The 21,861-nt window shown below is 39.0% G+C and overlaps 1 protein-coding gene across 3 annotated transcripts in view; it reads left to right on the top strand.

Annotated features, from left to right (window-relative positions):
- The window catches only part of PRR16 (proline rich 16), a 191,727-nt gene extending 170,776 nt beyond the window's left edge, over window positions 1-20,951 (top strand). For all 3 annotated transcript variants that reach the window (XM_013059732.2, XM_045069288.1, XM_013059731.2), the window contains one exon: window positions 19,534-20,951. In XM_013059732.2, coding sequence (XP_012915186.1) covers window positions 19,534-20,289 — 756 coding nt within the window. In that variant the 3' untranslated portion in view covers window positions 20,290-20,951. The remainder of the gene's footprint in view (window positions 1-19,533) is intronic.
- Window positions 20,952-21,861: the final 910 nt, after the last annotated feature.

Here is a 21,861-nt window from a genome sequence, read left to right as displayed (position 1 = left end):
GAAAGATATTCTAAAAAGATGAGCTGTAGAGATTTTCACATGTTTTCACTAATGCAAAAATAATGTAATATAACCTTCCCATTTGCATCGTTTTCTGTAATTATCCCTAAGTTTGCTTAGGACAAGAATCATCTTTTTTAATGACTTGCTTTATGGAAGCATCTTTCTACTTCCTCAAGGCTCCATAAAATCATAGATGCTCACATCACTTTTCTGTTCAAACCTTGCCAATTTTTTTTTCCAGACACAAGTCAGACTCACAGTATTTAGCATGATAGTGAAGATGGTTAAGCATTCTAGCACTTCTTCATCTTTTTCTTTTTCCTTTTCTGTCTTTACACATGTTCTCCCTTCTTAAACTGCCCCTTCATGGACCCCCAGGGAGCACATGTACACACACACACACACACACACACACACACACACTCATCCATCCCATATACCCCTTGTAGTCTGCTATATGACTTTCTTTCTTTAGTTTTTTTTTTTTTAAATTAACATATAATATATTATTTGTTTCAGGGGCACAGGTCTGTGAATCATCAGTCTTACACAATTCACAGCACTCACCATAGCACATACCCAACCCGATGTCCATCACCCAGCCACCCTGTCCCTCCCACCCCCTCTTCCCTCCAGCAACCCTCAGTTTGTTTCCTGAGATCAAGAGTCTCTTATGGTTTATCTCCCTCCTGATCCCATCTTGTTTCATTTATCCTTCCCTTACCCCAATGACCCCCGACCCTGCCTTTCAAATTCCTCATATCAGAGAGATCATATGATAATTGTCTTTCTCTGATTGACTTATTTTGCTTATCTTAACACCCTCTAGTTCCATGCACATCGTTGCAAATGGCAAGATTTGGGGTATTTTGATGGCCGCATAGTATTCCATTGTGTTTATATACACCACATCTTCTTGATCCATTCATCTGTTGATGGACATCTAGGTTCTTTCCATAGTTTGGCTATTGTGGACATTGCTGCTATAAACATTTGGGTGCAGATGCCCTTTCGGATCACTATGTTTGTATCTTTAGGGTAAATACCCAGTAGTGCAGTTGGTGGGTCGTAGGATAGCTCTATTTTCAACTCTCTGAGGAAACTCCATGCTGTTTCCCAGAAGAAAAAAGAGAGAGGGGGGAAAATTGGATGATGTTCTGATCTTGGAAATCTCCATTTATTTTTCAAACCATCCCTCCTTCCTTAGTATATGTGCTGCCGAAGCGAGCATGCATCCCTCCTTCCTTAAGTTGCATTTTATTGTTCTTTAAATGCTCTTCCACTTTTTTTTTTTTTTTAACCTTATCCTTCAAGGTCCATCTTAAATGTTTCCTACCACCAGGACCCTCCCTGACATTGTTTCTCCCTCCCTCCGTGGTGGAATTAATTGTTCTTTCCTATCTGCTGTCAAAATATTTTATCCATACCTATGTTATAGCATGTATCACAGATGCCACAGACAGTTTCTATCTCTCTCTCTCTCTCTCTCTTTCTTCTTCTTCTTTTTTTTTTTTTCTTAATTGACAAAGTTGAGAACTAATGCCAGAAAGGAAAGACTCGCTTTCACTGTTGTATAACTAGTAAGAGTCCACATTAAAATGACATCCAAATATCTCATCTTCAAATCAAATAGTATTATCAATATCAATATTTCTAGTACTATTATATTGAGTGTTTGATACATGTTCTTATTTTTATAGTGTAAGTATATTCTTGAGATATCATGGAAAGGAGTAACAGAGTTTTTTTTTTCTGATGTTTTTGACAAGTAATTTCATATTCTCCATGGATTCTAAGGTAATTTAGATTAAAAAAAAATCTAATTCACTGATTTCTTCTTCCTTTATGTTATTTACCAAACGTTTAGCTCAATATCTGAGATGTATAAAGTAAACACCTATGTCAGAATGCCACTTTAATGTATATGTCAGTATTTCTTAAGAGGTCTTGATAAATGAAATGCTTTAGAAATCTTACAAGTTTATTTTAATGTATCATTGTGGTGCCTTCTCTCCACGAGAGCTATGTCTGAAAGTATATTTTTAAACCATGCATGTATATGTTGTGCATATATATTATATGGACATGTAATATATGTTACATATGTTATTCTATTATTATTAAATATATTTAATATAATAATGTATATATTAGAGAGAGGGAAATTAGGAATCTCATGAATACAGTTTATTTACAACCAAAATTCATTACCCCCAAAGTTTATAAACAAGCACCAAACTGTAAGCAATAGGTAACTAACTTAAAAATGTTTTGTTACAGTATTTTTCATTTGATTTTTAAAATGTTTATTATTTTTTAATTCAACATATATGTCAGTCCCAGACAAAGACACAGGATACCCTGCCCCCTGGGAGCTTAAAATATCACCAAGGAGACAGACATGAAAGGGCTGATTGCATTCAGTCACTATATTAGTGTGATATGTGCTGTGACACATACGTGGAGGTGCTCTTGGGCTTTGGTAGGGACCATGAGAACATTCTGGAAGAATTCTTGGAAGAGGAGATATGGGGACTGGTGTTTGAAGGATAGGTGCTGTGTGTGAAACAGAGCGTGTGTACATGTGATTGTGTTTGTGTTATGGGAGGAAACAGTGAAGAATGACCATGTCTAGGTAGACTTCTATGTAGATTTATGGATTCTCTATGAAGGACTTCTACAAAGACCCAGAGAGGGGCTTCTGGGTAGCATCCGACTCTTAGTTTCAGTTCAGGTCATGATCTCAGGGTTGTGACATCAAGCCCTCGTCAGGCTCCATGCTGGGCATGGAACCTGCTTTAGATTCTCTCTATCTCCCTCTGCCCCTTCCCATCCCCCATCTCTGTCTCCCCCAAAATAAAAAAAGACCCAGAGATAGGAGCTTAGCTTCTTTGAAGCACTGGAATAAATAAAAAGAGCACAGAGAGGAAAGTGACATAGGAGCCTGCAGGTGTGGAAAACAGGACCCAGATCTGAGGGATATTATGGCCTTGTAAATTATCTGACCTCGATCTTAAGAACAATTAAGGCTTAATCATTCATGTCATGTAAATACATGTAACAAATGTATACATATTTTTCAAAAGCTCTGTCTGACCGCAATGCAGAGAATAGATTAAGTAGAAGAATGAATTGACTCGGGCAGTTTTGTTTGTACAATCTTACTCATGATGCTGACAGGAAAAAAAAAAATATATATATATATATATAATTTTATTGAGCTGCTTTAACATCAGTAGGGAATATAATGCACAACTAGAGGTTTATTTCATTTACACTTCTACAAATACAAAAAGAGAGAGGGATTGAGAAGTGTAAGCTGGTGTTAAAGTTGCACTTGCATTATCATGAGCTACGGCCCCCCTCCAAATATTATTAACGTAATGGAATCATATTGAAGTGTGTCCTTAGAAAGTGTACAGATGAGTCTTTTACAACTATTAAGCCACTAAAGCAACAATGATGAGGAATGTTTCCTTTTCCACACTTTACAAGCAGCCTCAGTAGAAGCATGTTGCCTGTTAAAATACCAAGATACCTTATAAAAAACAGAAATTAAAGTGAGCAGAGGCATTTCAAGTGTTATAATCTGTGGGTAATGTTTGCTACAGGAGAAAGAAAAGTTGTAAACACCACACCTGATAGGTGAGTAAAAAACTGATAGACATGTCAATGTGGGACTTGGAGCCCACATAGTACATTTCAATTATAGGAAGCTAAGCTGTGCTTTAATGGTACTTTCTCCCTTCGTTCATAATTGTTTTATGTTCATTCTAAAGAATAAGCATTTAGATGGTGTGTGACCATTAGAAACTGTGTACACCTCGGAGATATTGTGGGCTCCTTTCCAGACCACAGTAATAAGGCAACTGTCCCCATAAAGTGAGTCAAATGAATTTTTTGGTTTCCTAGTGCTTATAAAAGTTACGTTGACACTCTACTATAGTCTCTGAAATGTTCAATAGCATGATGTCTTTAAAAAAACAATGTTCATATGCCTTAATTTAAAGATATTTTATTGCTAAAAAATGCTTTCAGTGAATCATCATCTCTTTGCTGTTGGAGGGTCCTGCCTCCATGGGGATGGCTGCTCAGGGTGGTGACAGCTGAAGTCTGGGGTGACTGTGGCAGTTCCTTTCATAAGACAGCAATGATGTTTGCCACATAGATTGCCTCTTCCTTTCAGAAATGCTTCTTCTGTAGCACGTGATGCTGTTTGATAGCCTTTTCCCCACACCAGGACTTCTTTCCAAATTGGACACAGTCCTCTCAGACCCTGCCGTTGCCCTATCAAGTAAGTGTGTGTCATATTCTAACTCATTTGTCGTCATTTCAACAACATTCATGCCATCTTTCCCAGGAGCAGATTCCATCTCAAGGAACCACTTTCTCCGCTCATCCCTAAGAAGCAATGCCTCATCCACTCAAGTTTTATCCCAAAATGGTAACAATTCAGTCCCACATTCAGGCTCCACTCCTAATGCTAGTTCTCTCGCTCTTTCCCTCCTAATGGCATCTAGACTCTGCAATAAAGCAGATCAAAATAATAAAACAAAGTATGCCTGTATAATAATTTCAGGAATTTCTACTTCCTTCAGGAGCATCTCAGAAATGCTCAGGATTCTATGTGGAATTGATTTCAATGAAACCAGGTAGTTTTGTGTTATGAGTTTAAAAAAAAAAATTGAAACGTCTTGATTTTGCAAAGTGTGGAGTTAAAAATTTTGGATTGTTTAGTGCTTCAAGTAACATAACCTGTTGAAACTTTTGTGATTTTCCAAAGCTGCCAGGGCCCATTAACATTTTGGACAAATCGTATCTGGAGTTAAATTTTATAGCTAGACCGAGGCTATCTGTATACTATCAGTACTATGACTATAAAGTACTATTAAGTACTATGACTTAAAGGAAATGAACCTAGTATAACATGAGTGTCCCATCTGCACCTCTCTGTCAAAGCACTAACTTCATGCACTTTTTTGGTGATGCCTTAAATCTCACCCTTCCGATGACTCATGTTTAAAAATTGCAATTTACAGCATCTAAACTTCTTAACATGGCCTACTGGGCAGCCCCCCTACCCAGAACCTGGTCTTTATCTATTTTCAGCCTTCTGTCCTATTCACTCGTCATTTCCTACATTTTTTTTTTAAGATTTATTTATTTATTTGTCAGAGAGAGAGCGCACAAGCAGAGGGAGAGGGAGAAGCAGAGCAGGGAGTGGGCCACCCACCCTGGGGCTCAATCCCAGGACCCTGGGATCATGACCTGAACCGAAGGCAGAGGCTTAATGAACTGAGCCACCTGCTTGCCCATTCCTACTTTATTCTTTACAAACACATTAAAAATAAAAGTGTTTCATAATTTCATGCCTCTGCCAGAAATGACTTTTCCTCCTTATTTTATTTTACCATTCAACACTTCTCTCAGGTGTCACCTGGCTTGAAATGATCTCTGACCAATGCTACCAACCAACCCGCTTGGAAAGAGTAGATCACTCCTGCTTTCCTGGACTTGCAGATCCTTTTACCACCACACACACACACACACACACACACACACACACACACACACACAATGTACCGTAATTATTAGCCTACATGTGAATAAATAAGGTCCAGCTCATCCTTTATCTCTGATTTTCTTGGGTATTATTTTAACCATCATCAAGCTAGTTATACATACTTTTGTTCCCATCTCCAAATCACATTCTTTATAAGGACATACCAGTATGATTCTCATTCCTCTATCCTTTTTTTCTTTTCAAACTAGCTTCCATACCCAGCACAGAGCCCAGCTCCAGGCTTGAACTCAGGACCCTGAGCTTAAGACCTGAGCTGAGATGTCAGGCGCTTCACCAGCTGAGCCCTTGGTGGCCCTTCCTTCTTTATCATCTCTCTCCAGTGTCTAGTCCTTTCTCAAGACAAAACCCCTTTTAGCTACTCATCTTTATGTTCTTCTTTTGTTTTTAAGATCTTATTTATGTATTTGAGTGAAAGAGAGAAGGCACATGTGTGCAAGCAGGGAAGGGGCAGAGGAGAAGAAAAAAGAGATTATCAAGTAGACTCAGCACTGAGCATGGACTTCGATGTGGGGCTCGATCTCATGACCGTGCAATCATGACCTGGTGCAAAATCAAGAGTGGGGTGCTTAACCGACTGAGCCACCCAGATGTCCCTTCTTGTCTTTATTTTCTCATTAGTCAGCTATCTAAGTAATATCCCCAACACCTTTTTTAAAACTTCACCTCACGTCATTTGACTCATATTTATGGAAGATGAAGAATTAATCTTTTGTCTTTTTCCATACGTTGAAGAGATCCATCAATAACAAGTATCTCAATAGTAAAAATAGAATGAAACAATGTTAACGAACTCATAAAGAAATGAATTTAAACGTGTGTCTCTAAACCTGAACCTCCCAGAAATGAATTCAATTGAAGATATGAGTGAATTCTCATCTCACACACCATTGTTATCAACCACACTGTCAACAGTTTATTTCTTCCCCGGTTCAGTACTGTGTTACAAATTTCCAGTTATATGACCTGTTGAATGGAACTCATTATTATTTTTTTCTTGGAGCTTTCTGATTCCCTGTGTTACTTTAAAGTAATTGCTTTTTAGCGACACCAGGGTGGTACAGTCTGTTAAGCCTTGGACTCTTGGTTTCAGCTCAGGTCATGATTTCAGGATTGTGGATCCAGCTCCAGGCCAGGCTGGATGCTTAACACAGAGTCTGCTTAAGACTCTCCCTCCCTCTGCCCCTCAGCTCCCTAAAATAAATAAATAAATAAATCTTTAAAAAAAAAAAAAAAAGAAGAAGAATTGCTTTGTAGGTCTGTGATATGAGTGTTATTCATAAGTTCTTTTATTTGCTTTCACACTTCTGTGTTACAATGTTTCTTGGCTCTAATTCTTCCTGTCTTCGGATTCCATTTTACTGTGTTACAGTATGTCCTTCACTTTCGAAGAACAGCTACAAGGGATATATACACTGTTCTTGTCCCTAATATCCAAAAATATGTCAATTTTCATTTACATTGAGATGGTAATTTAGCCAAGTGTAGGAATGGGATTGAAATCACTTTAGCCAGAACCATTGAAGTTACTGGTAAAAATGTTTTTGGTTATTCATTTGTCCTGGAGAAACTGTGATGTTTATTTGATTTTCACTTCTTTCTGGGTGTCTTGGGTTTATCTGGTGGGTGATTGACTTTGTTTTTCCCTGATTAGACCTCAGATGGTGTTTTCCATCTGAAGCTCCCTTTGTATTATCAACTATGAAATTTTTTCTTTTATTGTTTCTTTGAACATTGCCATCCTACATTTCCCCTCCATTGTTCTGGAACTCCTCAATCAGTTGGAGGTCCAGGGCTGATCGTCTTGCTCTCTGTGTCCTAACTTTTCTCTTGTATTTTCCTTTAAGAGAAAATCTTGCTTTATGGTTGGGAATCTTTCTTAGATTGTATCTTCCAGCCTTCCTATTATTTTTCTTTTAATTTAATACTTATGCTTTATATTCCAAATATTTCTCTGACATCCTCTACTTTTAAAAGTAAATAACTGTATGGTCTTATTTTATAACTGTAAGACATTCTCAACCCTCTGTAATACACTAATTAGATTTATTGCAAAGGTCTCTTTGGTTCACCAATAATGGCAACTTCATCTTCACGATTGACTCAGCCTTCTATTTATCCAGAAATATTGTTGAGTTCCCTTATAGCTATAATCTCTGTTGTTCAATTTCCTTATAGGTAAAATCTCACTTTTTCTGCCATGCTGCTAATCTTGCTGCCCTTCAAAGAACATGAGGCCATTTGACACAGTGTTTTCCACTGTGAATTATAGTCAATCAACAACTTCACACTCTATTTTTTGCATTGATTCTCACTCCCACCCTCTCTGTATCCCACTTTCAAGTTTGAAATCCTTCTGGGATTCCATCAGTGCTTTTTCCACCTTTTTATTAATTCATCCCAGTATTTATAAAATCTCTGATCCATGTATGCCCCACTTTGAGAAAATTTTCTGAATTTATTACTGTCGTTCCCCTTTACTGTCATTTAACTATGATTTGGAGAGGAAGACACTAAGTACGTGTGATCAGTCCCTATTAAACTAGAAACATTTTTTGTAATTCTCACTGTCTCCTGTAATAACAGATGAATAGTATTTGCACAAGAGATATTTGTCAAAACCAGTTGAATACACAGAAAGCAAGACAGATTACAGTATAGCTTTATCTTGCTATTCTGTTGATGAGGCTTGACATGAATGATGGTGCTGTTTGTTTTTCTTTTTCATCTTGGTTGCTTCCAGAGAACAGAATATCCATTGCCTCTTTTATGTATATGACAAAAGCAAACAACACAATACTTCCCCAAAATATACTGTGTGCTGTCTGCAAAAGTTTCAAAAGTAATGCCTGGGTGGCTCAGTCAGTTAAGCTTCTTGCTTTGGGCTTTGTCTCAGGTCATGATTGGTCATGAAATCAACCCCAGTACTTTAAAAAGTTTCAAAAAATTAAACATTTTTAAGGAAGTTTATTGTTCCCATGTACTTCCTAACAAGAATAGTTAGATGCATATGATTTTGTTTGTTGGTGTGGTGTGTGTATGTGTTTCAGAGGTTACTATTTGACTTGAAATATTTTTCCTCCCTTTTTGCTCTATAGAATCATTGCTATTCACTAGGTGCATTGAGCCCCATATAAAAGCCTCCATTCCCCAGCCTCCTTGCCTCTAGGAAACTTAATTTTGGCTGGTGAAATGTAAGCAAACCAAATGCATCGCTCCCGAAACACCTCTTTAAACAGCCATAGTTAATCTGGGACGAGGTGGCCGAGTGGTTAAGGCGATGGACTGCTAAACAGCCATAGTTCTATGCCTTTGCTCACCTTTTCTGTTCTTCCCCTTGAAATGCTTATGTGATAGCTAGAAGTCCAGCTCTGAAGTTGGACATGAAATGTAAGTCACACACTTGGCACAGCAGAGCAGAAATCTAAGCAGAGCTTGAGTCTCTGATGGCTTCAAGGTACGGCCTTATCTGTCCTAGAATATTCCAGGGCCAGCATGGTACTCTCTCAGATGCACCAAGGACAAGGAGAATGCAGAAGCATGAGCTAATACAAAAATATTAGTATGGTGTTTGGGATATCAGGGAACTAAAGCAGCAGCCAGTTGGCTAGGTCTGTAAGAAATAACGTTAAGGATGAACAGTTGGTGTAGAAATACAGAGACAGCTTCTGGAACCCAAGACTATTCTAGTCATCTCTTGGGAAGCAAGCATTTAGTGTTTACCCCCTGAGCAACTGTTCCATACTGGTCTTTGGGTGTTTTCAAATATCAAGAGAAGCCTGAGTAACTCCTGAGATTTTTTTTTAAAAGCTCTTACAGATTTTTTTTTTTTTTTCAAGATAAACAAGTTCCAAAGCAGAGTTAACCAAATTTGTGGAATGATCTCAGTGTTTCCACATATTATTATTATTTTTTTAATACAAGCACATTCACAAAATGATTACAAGAATTATTTGTGCAGAGCCATTCAGAGGCAGTGTATAACAAACCCTGTATTCTAGCAATGGGACAGAAAGTTGTATGATCTATGATGAACTACTTACTTTAATGCCACCAATAGGTCGGTAGCATACGTAATAGATACATAGATGAGTATAAATTAGGTCTTCAAAAATTGGTATAATATCCAAAATAGATAGGAAGTATGTGAGTTATGAACAGAAGGCCAAGGATATTGGCCACTTGTCCTCATGCTGGAAGAGCCCCACTGGTGACTCCGCTCCTCTCTGATTCATGTCTTTCAGGGAGGATCTGGCTGGGTCTGCCAGTGGCTGTCCTGTATACTGTGCTGCTGCTAGCCAGAGCTCTTGGGTCTGCCCGCACTGGGGCTCAGCCACTGACCATAGTCTGGGAGCTATGAGGAGGGGGTGTTCTCAGCTCTCTCTCTTGGGAAAAATTCCTATGGCTCCCATTCATTTCTCTTCTTAGATCTTTATAGTTGATTCCACATATTCAAAAGGTGGTGGCTCTGATAAATCAATATTAAAGACCTTAGAAGATTTCACAAACTTTTTTTATACAGATGTAAGTCAGGGCTAAATTCTTTCTTTCCTTCCACTAAGTTTGAAGCTGCCGTTCTTATAGTTGCAAATTATTACTAAGGAGACTCTAGAGGAAGATTCCCTCAAGTAGAGAGAGAGTTTTCTTTGTTTTTAAGGCAATTGAACTATATATATTGTGTGGCTTTTACTTAAACAAGATCATCAGGGTTTAGGAACATTCTAAATACATGTACAGCTGTTGACATAGACAAATAGTGGAAGATAAATATAGACTTAAACTGGCTTCCCTGTTTTGGAGAGTGTCTGAAATGTTCTCTACCCCAAGCTGTGGAGCTAGGCTCAAAAAGTCAAGAACATGGGGGGAGAGCTTACCAGGTGTCACCCATGCCTTATTTCCACCTGCCCTTTCTCTATTTCATCCATTCCTTTGTGCCTTTCTGCACCACCTGGAATTGGTGAGTGTGAACTCTTTGAAAATCAGACCCGAGTTGGAAAAGCTGGGGAGGGATGGAAGTGAGGTTGAGATACGTCTTTTCTCTCAAAGTCTACTTTTGTCCACTTGGCTCTCTCAACCTATTAGAGCATGTACTCTTGCAATCACTGCTTCCGTCCAGGAAACTAAGGTGAAAATCCATGATCCTGGTCTGAGGGGAACACGTATAAATAGATAATTCCAACATATTAAGGCGATTGTAATAATAAAATAGACATTGCCACATGAGAACATAGGACAAAGAGCTCTTATTTATTATTATTTTTTTAATTCTAGGTCAGTCTGTTTGACCTGACTTTCACTCTAATGATAACCCTACATTGTCTCTGTTTTTTGTTCTTTATAGTTTAATATTTATAGAATTAATAATGAATTTTGGATTTCCACAAACAGCTTAGATCATAAAACCATGTCATTTCTGCCAAATCTGCCTCTCTTTTATGAAAATTTTGAAGGATACTCCCCAGGTATGAAAACCTGGAGCTCGTGTGATTCCTAAATCACAATTATTATTCTTAATTATTTCACAGTTGATCCACAGCTCCCTTGTATGTGATCCTAACAAAAACCTCTGAAAATCATCAAACACATCTCCTGTTCTTGTCCTTTCTTTAAATCTCTCTTTGCTTGCATTCCACGAGCAGATTCCCCTCTAGACATGAGCAGCTACAATTAGACAGATGGCTCAGTTTCATATTCGAGAGATACATTTCTCCCTTGCTTCTAATGTTAGGTGTGCATGTTCTCAGACTTAGGATTAATGTCATGCTTCTTCTCACCCCCAGATATCTGCAAACACTCTGTCCCCCTAGACCTATTTTCTTTCATTTTGTTTTCCATTTAATTCCATCTTGACTGTGGTTATGATTCCTTTAGTTGCAACATGGTACTTTGAAAGAGTTTCAGCTAAACACTGAAATGTAATTATAAGGACACAGTGTATTCCTTGTCTGGCTAATTTATTCATCTCTCACTTGGCTGAGATAGAGTCTAACTAGCCAAGTAAATAAACTTCAGCACCTTTCAATATGTTCTCCACATGGCAGCTGCAAGAATCACTTCTTTCCTTTCTTTCTAACTTTATTTAACTAGTGTTAAATATTTATTTTATTTTCAAGTTATAAAATGATTCACACAGGACAGAAAATAAATAAACTAATGTAAAACTATAACCCAGACTTAACCAATGTCAACCTTTTCTCCTAATTACTTTGCATCAATTTTAAAAAGAAATAAAGTATCTTAGCCATACGGTAGCTGCCTTTCAACATCCACTCCCCTTCCTTCTTGCCTAAATTTGATGTGTATTATTTATTTCCATATTCTGTAACATAAAGTACCCTTGTTTCTATATATCAACAGTAAAGGCAAACTGAGTAGTTGTGTTTTAACTTTGTTATACTCAACTTTCGGTTTTTTAGATTTATCCCTATTAATACATGTAGTTCTGGTTACTTCCTTTGAACTACTTTTTGTTTTGCGTACCCAAGTACTTACCAACCGATATTTAGGTTTCCAGTTTTTTGCTATGAGATAACAAACATCCTGCAAAGAACATTCCTATGCTTTTTCAACCCTGTGCACATCTGTTTGAGTTTCTCTAGAGTAGGGTAGGCTTTTTTCCTAAAATACCTGTACCATAGAGAATGTCCCCTGTCTACTTTATAGGACATTGTCAGAACTTTTCTAATAGACTGAGTGTATATTGCCTTTAGCAATGTACATACTCCCCAATTATCCACATCATCATCATCAATTGGAATGATCAGACTGTCTTGTTTTGAATCACTTTTTAGAATGAAATGCTATTGCATCTGTCTTCACTTTGCCCTTCCTTGATTACTCATGAGATTGAGTGGAAATGAGGCATTCTGCTTGTGTCAGTTACTTTTTTACAACATTCTTCTGAGTGTGTGTGTGTGTGTGTGTAATCTCCAAATTTTGTTTCATTCGTTGTTTTAAAGATTTTTGAGAGAGAGAATGCAAGCAAAAGAGAGAGAGAGCACAACCAGGGGGAACAGCAGGCAAAAGGACAAGCAGACTCCCCACTGAGCAGGGAGCCTGATGTGGGACTCAATTCCAGAACCCTGGGATCGTGCCCTGAGCCAAAGGCAGACACTTAACTGACTGAGTCACTCAGGCGTCCCTGTCTCAGTCTTTTTATTTTGCCTCCATTAGTACAGAAACAATACTGTTTTGATGAAGAAAAATTCAGGTAGACCTTTTTGCTTAGTGTTTATGGAGCTGCATCAGGTTTCATTAAAATATTTGCCTGCTGTATCTTATTTGTGTCCATTTATATGAATGTTTCTGTGTCCTTTTTTGAATAAAGTATTGTAATCATGTTTGTTGTGATTACTAATATATTTGGGGTTATTTTTTCTCTTATGTAGTTTCTTTTCTGTTTGCTATGATATTTTTGTTTTGTTTTTTCTTATTTTCTGCCTTTTTAAAATTTAAAAGTTGCCAAATTTTTCTTTTTTTCTTTTTTTTTAAATTTTTTTACTTTTTATTTTTTATAAACATATAATATATTTTTATCCCCAGGGGTACAGGTCTGTGAATCACCAGGTTTACACACTTCACAGCACTCACCAAAGCACATACCCTCCCCACTGTCCATAACCCCACTCTCCCCCCCTTTTTTTTTAAAGATTTTATTTATTTATTTGACAGACAGAGGTCACAAGCAGCAGAGAGTCCGGCAGAGAGAGAGGAGGAAGCAGGCTCCCCGCCAAGCAGAGAGCCCAATGTGGGGCTCAATCCCAGGACCCTGGGATCATGACCTGAGCCGAAGGCAGAGGCTTTAACCCACTGAGCCACCCAGGCGCCCCTTACCAAATTTTTCTTACTCAGTCTTTAAACTTTATATTATTTTGGAAATTATAAGTTTGTCTCTTAATTCAGTAATGGCCCTAAAATTTTTTCACATGCATTCTTGACTTAATGAGCCATAATCAATATCACATTGCTACTGATTTTTTACACACAAAAAAATACAGTGACCTTAAAATGTTTTAACTCTGATTGTTTCCCAATCAGATGTCATTTTTCCTACTATCTGACTTTCATGTTTTTCTCATCTCTCCAATTAGTCATCAGTACATTATTGTTTTGTAACCAATACACATTTTTATTATTTTATGATTTCTTTGCTCATCTATGCTCCTTGTATGCTAGCCCTTTCTTCTGGTTTTTTACCTTTTTCTGATTTGTCATTTATCCGTACCTTCAACACTTAGCTGTAAAAAGTACACTCTCCCAGTCTTTATATATGACAATGTTGATTTCACCCTCACATTTACAGAAGAATTCAATTATATTTTGTTAATTTCTTTCCTTATGAAACATACTCTTAAATTTTCTTCAGACTTATATTGCTTGTTTGCAAATCTGTCATCCTAATTTTTGTTGCTCAATACACACTTGGTGTCCCTTGTTTTATTGCTGTAAAACTCCTATCATTACTTTTGTAGGAGAAGGAGACATTCCTTCTTTTTGTCCCGGGGTTCTTCTAGCTGGTTGAGGAATTAAATTGACATGGGACAGAGTAACAGGAGAAAAAACCCAAAGTTTTATTATCTATGCATGGAGGTCCAATAATGTAACTGAGATCCAAACCAATGACCAAGGCAGGCAGTTTTTGTACATTTTAGACAAAGAGAAAATAAATTAGTGAGGAATTGACAGGATAAAGAAAACAAAGGCTTGGGAGCTCTAATTAGTAAGGAATTCTAAGCAGAATTTGGGCTGAGGTAGTAGATGAGTAAAAAAGTAACAAGAGGGCTCCTGGATGACTCAGTCAGTTGGGCATCTGCCTTTGGCTTAGGTCATGATCCTGGGGTTCTGAGATCAAGCCCCGTATCAGGCTCCCTGCTCAGCTGGGAGCCTGCTTCTCCCTCTCCTCCCTGCTCATGGTCTCTCTCACGATCTCTGTCTCTTTCTCTCTCTTAAATAAATAAAATATATGTATTTTTAAAAAGAACAAGTTTTGTTCCTATAGTTTTCTTGGCTTTAAAATTCCTATCTCTGGTGATAACATCACCTTTATCTTCCTTAGTGCATGGAGGGTACTTTTCATACAAAATATTTATTTTGTGCTTCTAGGAGGCTCAGGAGGGTGTGAGTGTCCTTGCACCAGCTGGGTCCCATGTAACTTTAACAAGAAACCATTAACATGCCATTTTGGTACATTTTGGGCATCTACACTTTTTCTTGTTCTGTGCCCTTATGACAGCATGTCTGGGTGTGTGTTTATTTATATTTTCCTGTTTGGAGCTCTGTGTGCTTCTCTCATTAGATGATGCTTCCATTCTGAAAAATAGCAATTTATCATCTCTTTGAACAGGGCTTCTCTCCCTTCTGGAACTCTCTAGGACTCTGTGGTACTTGATCAGCACTTAGCAGGACCGTCTCACAGCCTGACCTCTCACGGTGCCCTTCAGCCCAGAGTCACCTTCCTGTGGCTTGTGCTCAGGCTCTGTCTTCTGTCAGAAGAACTTTATCAGGCCCTTCCCTGAGCAGCCTTTGGAATCACTCCTCTTCTACCATTTAAGAGCCACTCATACTTCAGAGAGGTTTTGCTGACTTTTTTTTTTCTTTCTATAAAGTCCTTATTTGTCTGTTATGAATAATTGTTTTTTGTGGTTATCCCAAATGATTTTGTAAATTTCATAATTTTTATATGCCTGACTAGTATCCATGAAATATCAAAAGAAACAAATGCCCATCCAAAGAAACAAATGGGCATACTGAAAGGCTCTGATTAAATTGATTATTTTCAGGAATAAAAATAACTATATCCTCTTTCATTAGTTGGATGGTGGTTTGGTGAAATTTTTATACTTTTAATGGTTTTTGGTATTCCATGATGTTTTCTTAGCAACATTCTACCAAATTACAGCTTTCCAAAAGTTGTAGTTTTGTGTATAAATCTTTAGTATGATTTTTGCTGACTTTTTGATGGGCTGTTTTTATTCTCCTCTTACAGTATCTCGGTCTGTTATTCAGAGCTCCTAGGATATGTGTACTTTTACAGTTATTGGTTTGAGTATCTAATTCATACCAGGTCCTTCCACTGGATTCCCTCCTCCACGAGGACTTTTCAGTTGACCTTTATAAAGTCCACAAGTCTGAACTCTGGAGGTCCACTTATATGCAGATATCTTTCTAAAAATACAATACTGTAAGGTACTTTCTCTTCCTTATGATTTCCTTAATAGCATTTTCTTTTCTTTAGTTTTCTTTATGGTAATAGTACAGGAGATAATGCATACAGCATACACAATTGATGTTCGTCAACTCTTTCTATTATCAGTGAACAGTCCAGTGAACAGTTAGTGGTTAAGTTTTGGGGGTTCAACAGAGATATAGCTTTGCATAGTAGAAGCAGCACCCCTAAGCATTGTGTCATGTAAGGGTCAACTGTATTTTGTCTGTTTTAGTTTTTCATTTACTAGGCACTTGGGAAATAACAACAAGGAGACTAAAACCCACCAGCAGCTATAGAACTGCATGGGAGGTCCAGGCAATACTGATTCGTCTCTGAGCAGCAGCCTCCCTCCCTTGAGAGTGGACCAGCTTTCTCTTCTTCCCTGTAGATATGTAATGTGATATAAGGCTCAGGGTAAAGAGTCTCACCAGGTGAGATCGTGCACAGTAAGGTGAGCCTGGACCATCCCCCATCTCTCACATTCTTCCTGTGTCCTCCCACTTTAATTTCTAGGATGTCTGGGCTAGAGCTCTAGACTGTTCCATCAGACTAGATCATTTCTGGATAAATCTCTTTCTCCCTATTTTATTCTAGAATAACTGATCAGATGTGACTTTGCAAAGTAACAACTTCAAAACTCAAATGAGAAAGAACACGTTTTCATTCATTCTTTTTTGTTTGTGTTTTTTTTTTTTTGTTCACTCTCAAACTAAAAAAGTAGCCTTCAGTGCATTTATTTAACAAATATTTATTGAGCCCCTTTTAATTGTCATTCACCACTTTAGGACTTTATGTCACAGTAGTACCAACAAACATGGTCTCTGATCTCACCGAAATGAGAGTATAGAGGGGAAAGACTATTCCAGGACTTTTCCTACTCTCTAAACAATCACAAAGTATGCAAATGCTTTCAGTGAAAGAAATAAAGTTCCCTGTGAATATTTAACAATTTCACCTGATCCACATGGGAAATTGCTGGAGAACAGGGAAGGCTGAAGTCATGAGGGACTCCTGAGCTAAGGCTTTAAGTCAACAAAGAGGAGGCGTCAAAGCATTTCAAGAAGAAAAATTGGTATGTGAAAATGTCCTATGGCAGGAAACAGATTGACAATTCTGAGGGTCTATAAGAAGAACCAGGAAGTTTGAGAACAGAAGAGCAAAGGGAAATTTATTAGAGCTGAGGATGGAGAGTCATTTGAGGAGAGAAAGTAATGTGCTGACTGGGTCTGGCTAAAAAGGGCCAATTGTTCTATTTTCAGAAATTTTGTGTGAGCCTGCTGCTAAATAACCATTATCAAAAACCAAACTGTAGAATCACTGAACTCTACTTCTGAAACCAATGATTTGCTGTATGTTAATTGAATTGAAAAAAATTAAATTTGTATATATATATATATGTGTGTATATATATATATATATATATATACTCATATTAAGTAAATTACACTAAATACAAGGCTTTCTAATTGTTCTCAGTCATTCTTAATCATTTTACTACATTCTACCATTATCTGTGCCCCTGAGTTTATTTTTACTGATTCTACTGGCCTGTAGAAGCATCTCTGCTGCTATGTCAGTGAACATTTCTTCTCAATCTCAAATGCAGTGATGTCATATTCGCTAACTTGAAATTGATCACCGTGGGAGTTTACACCAAAGAAATTGGCAAACTTTTCGAATCAAAACTCCCTTACACCTCTAAGAACCAGTTTTAAACATTTACCAGCTCAACACTGAGGGAAACTATACACGACTTTGGAGACGGTGTTAAGAATTGATCTTTATCACAGGAGAAATGAACAGGCACTGAAAGGTTTTGAGCAGGGAGTTGACGCCAAGAGCACATTTCTGTTTTAGAAAATCACTGACACAACAGAATTGAAAGAGGGACCCTGTGGTAAATAATGGTGGCTCAAAGAAATGCAGAGAAGTGGGTTTTATATATATATAATGCTGAAATTAGAAGGCTGAGCTCTGGTGACAGTAGCAAGAAGCAATCCCTTAAGACCCTCATGAGCAAGAAGTAAAATCTCTCCATCCTCCCTACCATTCTGGATGCCGATAATGTTTTCATTTTGAGTCCAATTCTGCCACCATGTGTCAAAGAGCCAGCTTCACAGTGGAACACACTGAGACCTGAAGACGGAGAGACAAATCTGCATATGGAAACGTGAAATGAAAGGACTATAGATAAATAAACTGTTTTAAAATGATCTGTTACTTTCCCTTCTTTGTATATGGGTAATCGTGACTTTTTGGCGACCTTGAGCATGGTCTGCAAGATCTCTGCCTGAGGGAGGGTGAATGAGTGTGTTCTGATATCCAGCATTTGAGCCGAGGCTTGCTTCCTTCCAGCAAGCTGCCTCCTGACCATGTTGAACAGGACAGAGACCCTCAGGCAAGCCTGTTAGGGCTGATGCCAGCATCCTTCCATGAGCAGCTTTAGCATCATGACTCTTCAGTCCTATCTCCCTCCTTCTCATCTATTCTCCTTCATTAGGGCCAGCCACACTGGATTCCCCGCCTCTGCCTGGTGTCTGCAACAGATCTTGAGATGCTGTGACTCGGATCCCTCTCCCAAGTGATGGCAGACATCTGCTGTGCAAGTTCTTGGGGCCAAGAGAATTTTCTGCCCCTTTCCCCAAAATCAGACAGCTGCGGCTTCTCCCCTTTCTCAGAAGCAGGAGACTGTTGCCATTCCCTTAAAGCTTACACGTTGTGTTTTATAAAGGATGAAGATCTGGGAAGTCCCTGGGGTTTTATGCCTATGTGCCCAGGGATGGGGTGGGGTGGAGGGTGGAGTCTCCCCCAGACTTATTCATTCCATTCTCTGCCCTGCACTCCTCAGCACCCAACAGCAGAGGCTCACGGAACAGAAACATGAGTGAGGACAGACAGCATTGTGCCTAGGCTCCTGGGAACTCTAAATTGTCATATTTATTGATTAAAGTTCTAGCTGTTTCCTCACTTTGGTGGAGGCTGTCTATTCCCTATGACTTGCCAAAGGTGCAAGTCATGTGCCCTTTCTATCCTCAGAGGCCTGGAGACTTTTTGCAGCTCAGCTGGGTGGGTATCCTGGCGATTCTCCATTCTCTGATCATCTCAAGAAAAGTTAGAGTTGGGGTGCCTGGGTAGCTCAGTAGTGGGTTAAAACCTCTGCCTTTGGCTCAAGTCATGATCCCAGGGTCCTGGAATTGAGCCCCACATCGGGCTTTCTGCTCAGCGGGGAGCCTGCTTTCTCCTCTCTCTTTCTGCCTGCCTTTCTGTAGTGATTTCTGTCAAATAAATAAATAAAATCTTAATTAAAAAAAAAAGAAAGAAAAGTTAGGGTGTTGCAGAGTATTTGGCTTTTCTCATTTTTCACGTGAGATTAATGTTCTCTTGTAGTTTTCTACAGGCTGAGCCTAGGGAAAGCCACCACCCCTTGTTTTTAAAAAATCATTTCTGTTTCTGTATCAGGGTCTTATCTTTGGTGGGTTCAGCAGAGCCAGAAAGAGAAGGTATATGTAATTCGTATATTATGATCTAGGTACATGACAACATTAGGTTATCAAATAGTCCACACACCTCTCGAGGCCATTCTGTCAATGTATGGAATGGAAACACTTTCCAACCATGGAGTCAAGGATGTAGTGTGAGTCAAGGTTCCCTGAGCAGATTTCCAGCTCAACAGGGAGACATTGTTCCTGGTCTGTTTGGCTCTGGGTCATTGTTAACGCAGTTACCTTGTCCTTTCCACCAGGTGGTTGACCAGATTGATACCCTGACCTCCGACCTCCAGCTGGAGGATGAGATGACCGACAGCTCCAAAACAGACACCCTGAACAGTAGCTCCAGTGGCACAACCGCCTCCAGCATCGAGAAGATCAAAGTGCAGGCCAACGCACCCCTCATCAAACCCCCAGCGCACCCGTCTGCGATCCTCACCGTCCTGAGAAAGCCAAACCCTCCGCCGCCTCCCCCGCGGTTGACCCCGGTCAAGTGTGAAGACCCCCCGAGAGGGGTGCCTGTGGCCAATACCCTGAAGACCAATGGCACTCTCCTGCGAAACGGAGGCTTCCCCGGGGCACCGAACAAAATTCCAAACGGAGACATCTGCTGCCTACCCCCCAGTACCTTGGACAAGGCTCCCCTGCAGCCTCTGACGCACAGACCTGACAAAGACAGGTGTCCCCAGGCAGGGCCTCGGGAACGAGTTCGGTTTAATGAGAAAGTGCAGTACCATGGCTATTGTCCCGACTGTGACGCCCGGTATCACATAAAAAACAGGGAGGTCCATTTACACAGCGAACCTGTCCACCCACCGGGGAAGTTTCCTCACCCAGGCCCTCCCCTCCCTCCTCCGCCCCACCTCCCTCCTTTTCCGCTGGAAAACGGGGGGCTGGGAATAAGCCACAGTAACAGCTTCCCCCCTCTCAGACCTGCAACTGTGCCTCCTCCCACTGCACCAAAACCACAGAAGACGATCTTGAGGAAATCAACCACTACAACAGTGTGATGTATGCCATTTCCAAAACCTTTTCGTTTTTTTTGTTTGTTTGTTTGTTTTTGTTTTTGTTTTTTAATTTCTATACTATAAACATAAAATAATAAGTAATGAGCACTTTCTACTCAAGCAATAAAAAGCCCAAATATATTAATCCTGCATTCAGCAAAGTGGCATAAAAACCACCTGGTAAGTATGCACTATGTCATTTATATCCCGGGTACACGGTGTTTAAAACAGTTGCAACATCAGAAACCACAGAACCATGAAAAAGCTGCGTTTTTTTGTTTCTTGCACCCGACCTCGGAGAAACAGTGGCCTGTAGATTTCAAATGGTTTGATTTACCATCAGAGGTGGAATTAGATTCATTTTATTCATGCCTAACTCATCTATGCACTAATAACATGTCACCCTCCTAACTTTGGCCTGATGCTTTTTAGGAAGAAATTTTAATACCGAAGGACTATTTTATTATTTTTTCTAAAGATGTTTGTCACTAGTTTTACATTATGAAATGCCGAGAACAGTACCAAAAAGTTTATTTTCTATACTATCCAATAATGATTATATGTTTCCCCTATATATGTAATGAAAGATTTTTGTCTGTGGAAATATCATACGTCAATAAACGACAGTACCTAATGGCAAAAGCACGCGTTCCTCAGAGCGGAAATGAAGCAGTGGTTCATTGAATCCTGTGTGAATATTCATCAAAATGGGTAGCTACTCTGAAAAAGTTTGGAGAAGATTACAGTGAGTATCCAGCAGCAGTTTCTAAATCAAATATCATTATCAGGTCATAAGTAGTATTTCCACATTATCATGTTATGCCTTGTGGTACGCCAAGGCCATATATTGAAGGTCTCATTGACCCAATACATGGCCAAACCCTTGAGATCCTCCTCACACTCCGCGTCCCCCCCAGTCACACCATAAACCAGAACACTGAAGCAGTGGGATGATCTGCCTCCTTCAACAGCAAGTTCTCTGCCTCCCCAAGGGAATTCCCATTTATAAGAGAATCATAGCGGAAAATAAAGATGCTTCTGGAATAGGACATTCTTAGTATCAGCCTTAACGCTGTTTCCCCTCACAGTTGAAATATGCCAGGGATCTTTGTTATTGTATAGAAGCAAGAGAAGACATCCTTTCCTCCTAACATCTTACAAAGGTCCTTCTCTTAAGGCTAACTTGCCAGCTTATGTCACTTACCCACCCGTGGATCAAGTTCACTTCCCAACTACTGTGATTTGGACAGATTGCGTATTTTGTTTTGGAACTAGAGAGGAGTTCATCTGTCCTAGAATCGTTATGACAAGTGCATAGTGAACAAAAGTTGTTCATTAATTGGCAAGAGGAGAGGGAGTTCTCTTTGGTGAAATTTGGTTTATTGAGCAGCTTAATAAAAAAAAAGATACTATAATTTTGGGACTATTTGGCTTTTGATCTCAAAAGTTTAATTTTTGTTGCTACAAGGAGGCTGTCTTGTTTCTTTGTTGCCTTTTTCAAGCCATATGATGGTAATCTGGAATACTGTTTTTCAACAACTTCTTATTAAAAAATGGTAATGTCCTTTAGGCAGA

Source organism: Mustela putorius, unplaced genomic scaffold, assembly GCF_011764305.1.
Source record: "Mustela putorius furo isolate JIRA1106 unplaced genomic scaffold, ASM1176430v1.1 tig00003923_pilon_pilon_pilon, whole genome shotgun sequence".
Taxonomy (NCBI): Eukaryota; Metazoa; Chordata; class Mammalia; order Carnivora; family Mustelidae; genus Mustela; species Mustela putorius.
Note: the sequence above shows the minus strand (reverse complement) of the source record. Positions and strands in the feature narration are given on the sequence as shown.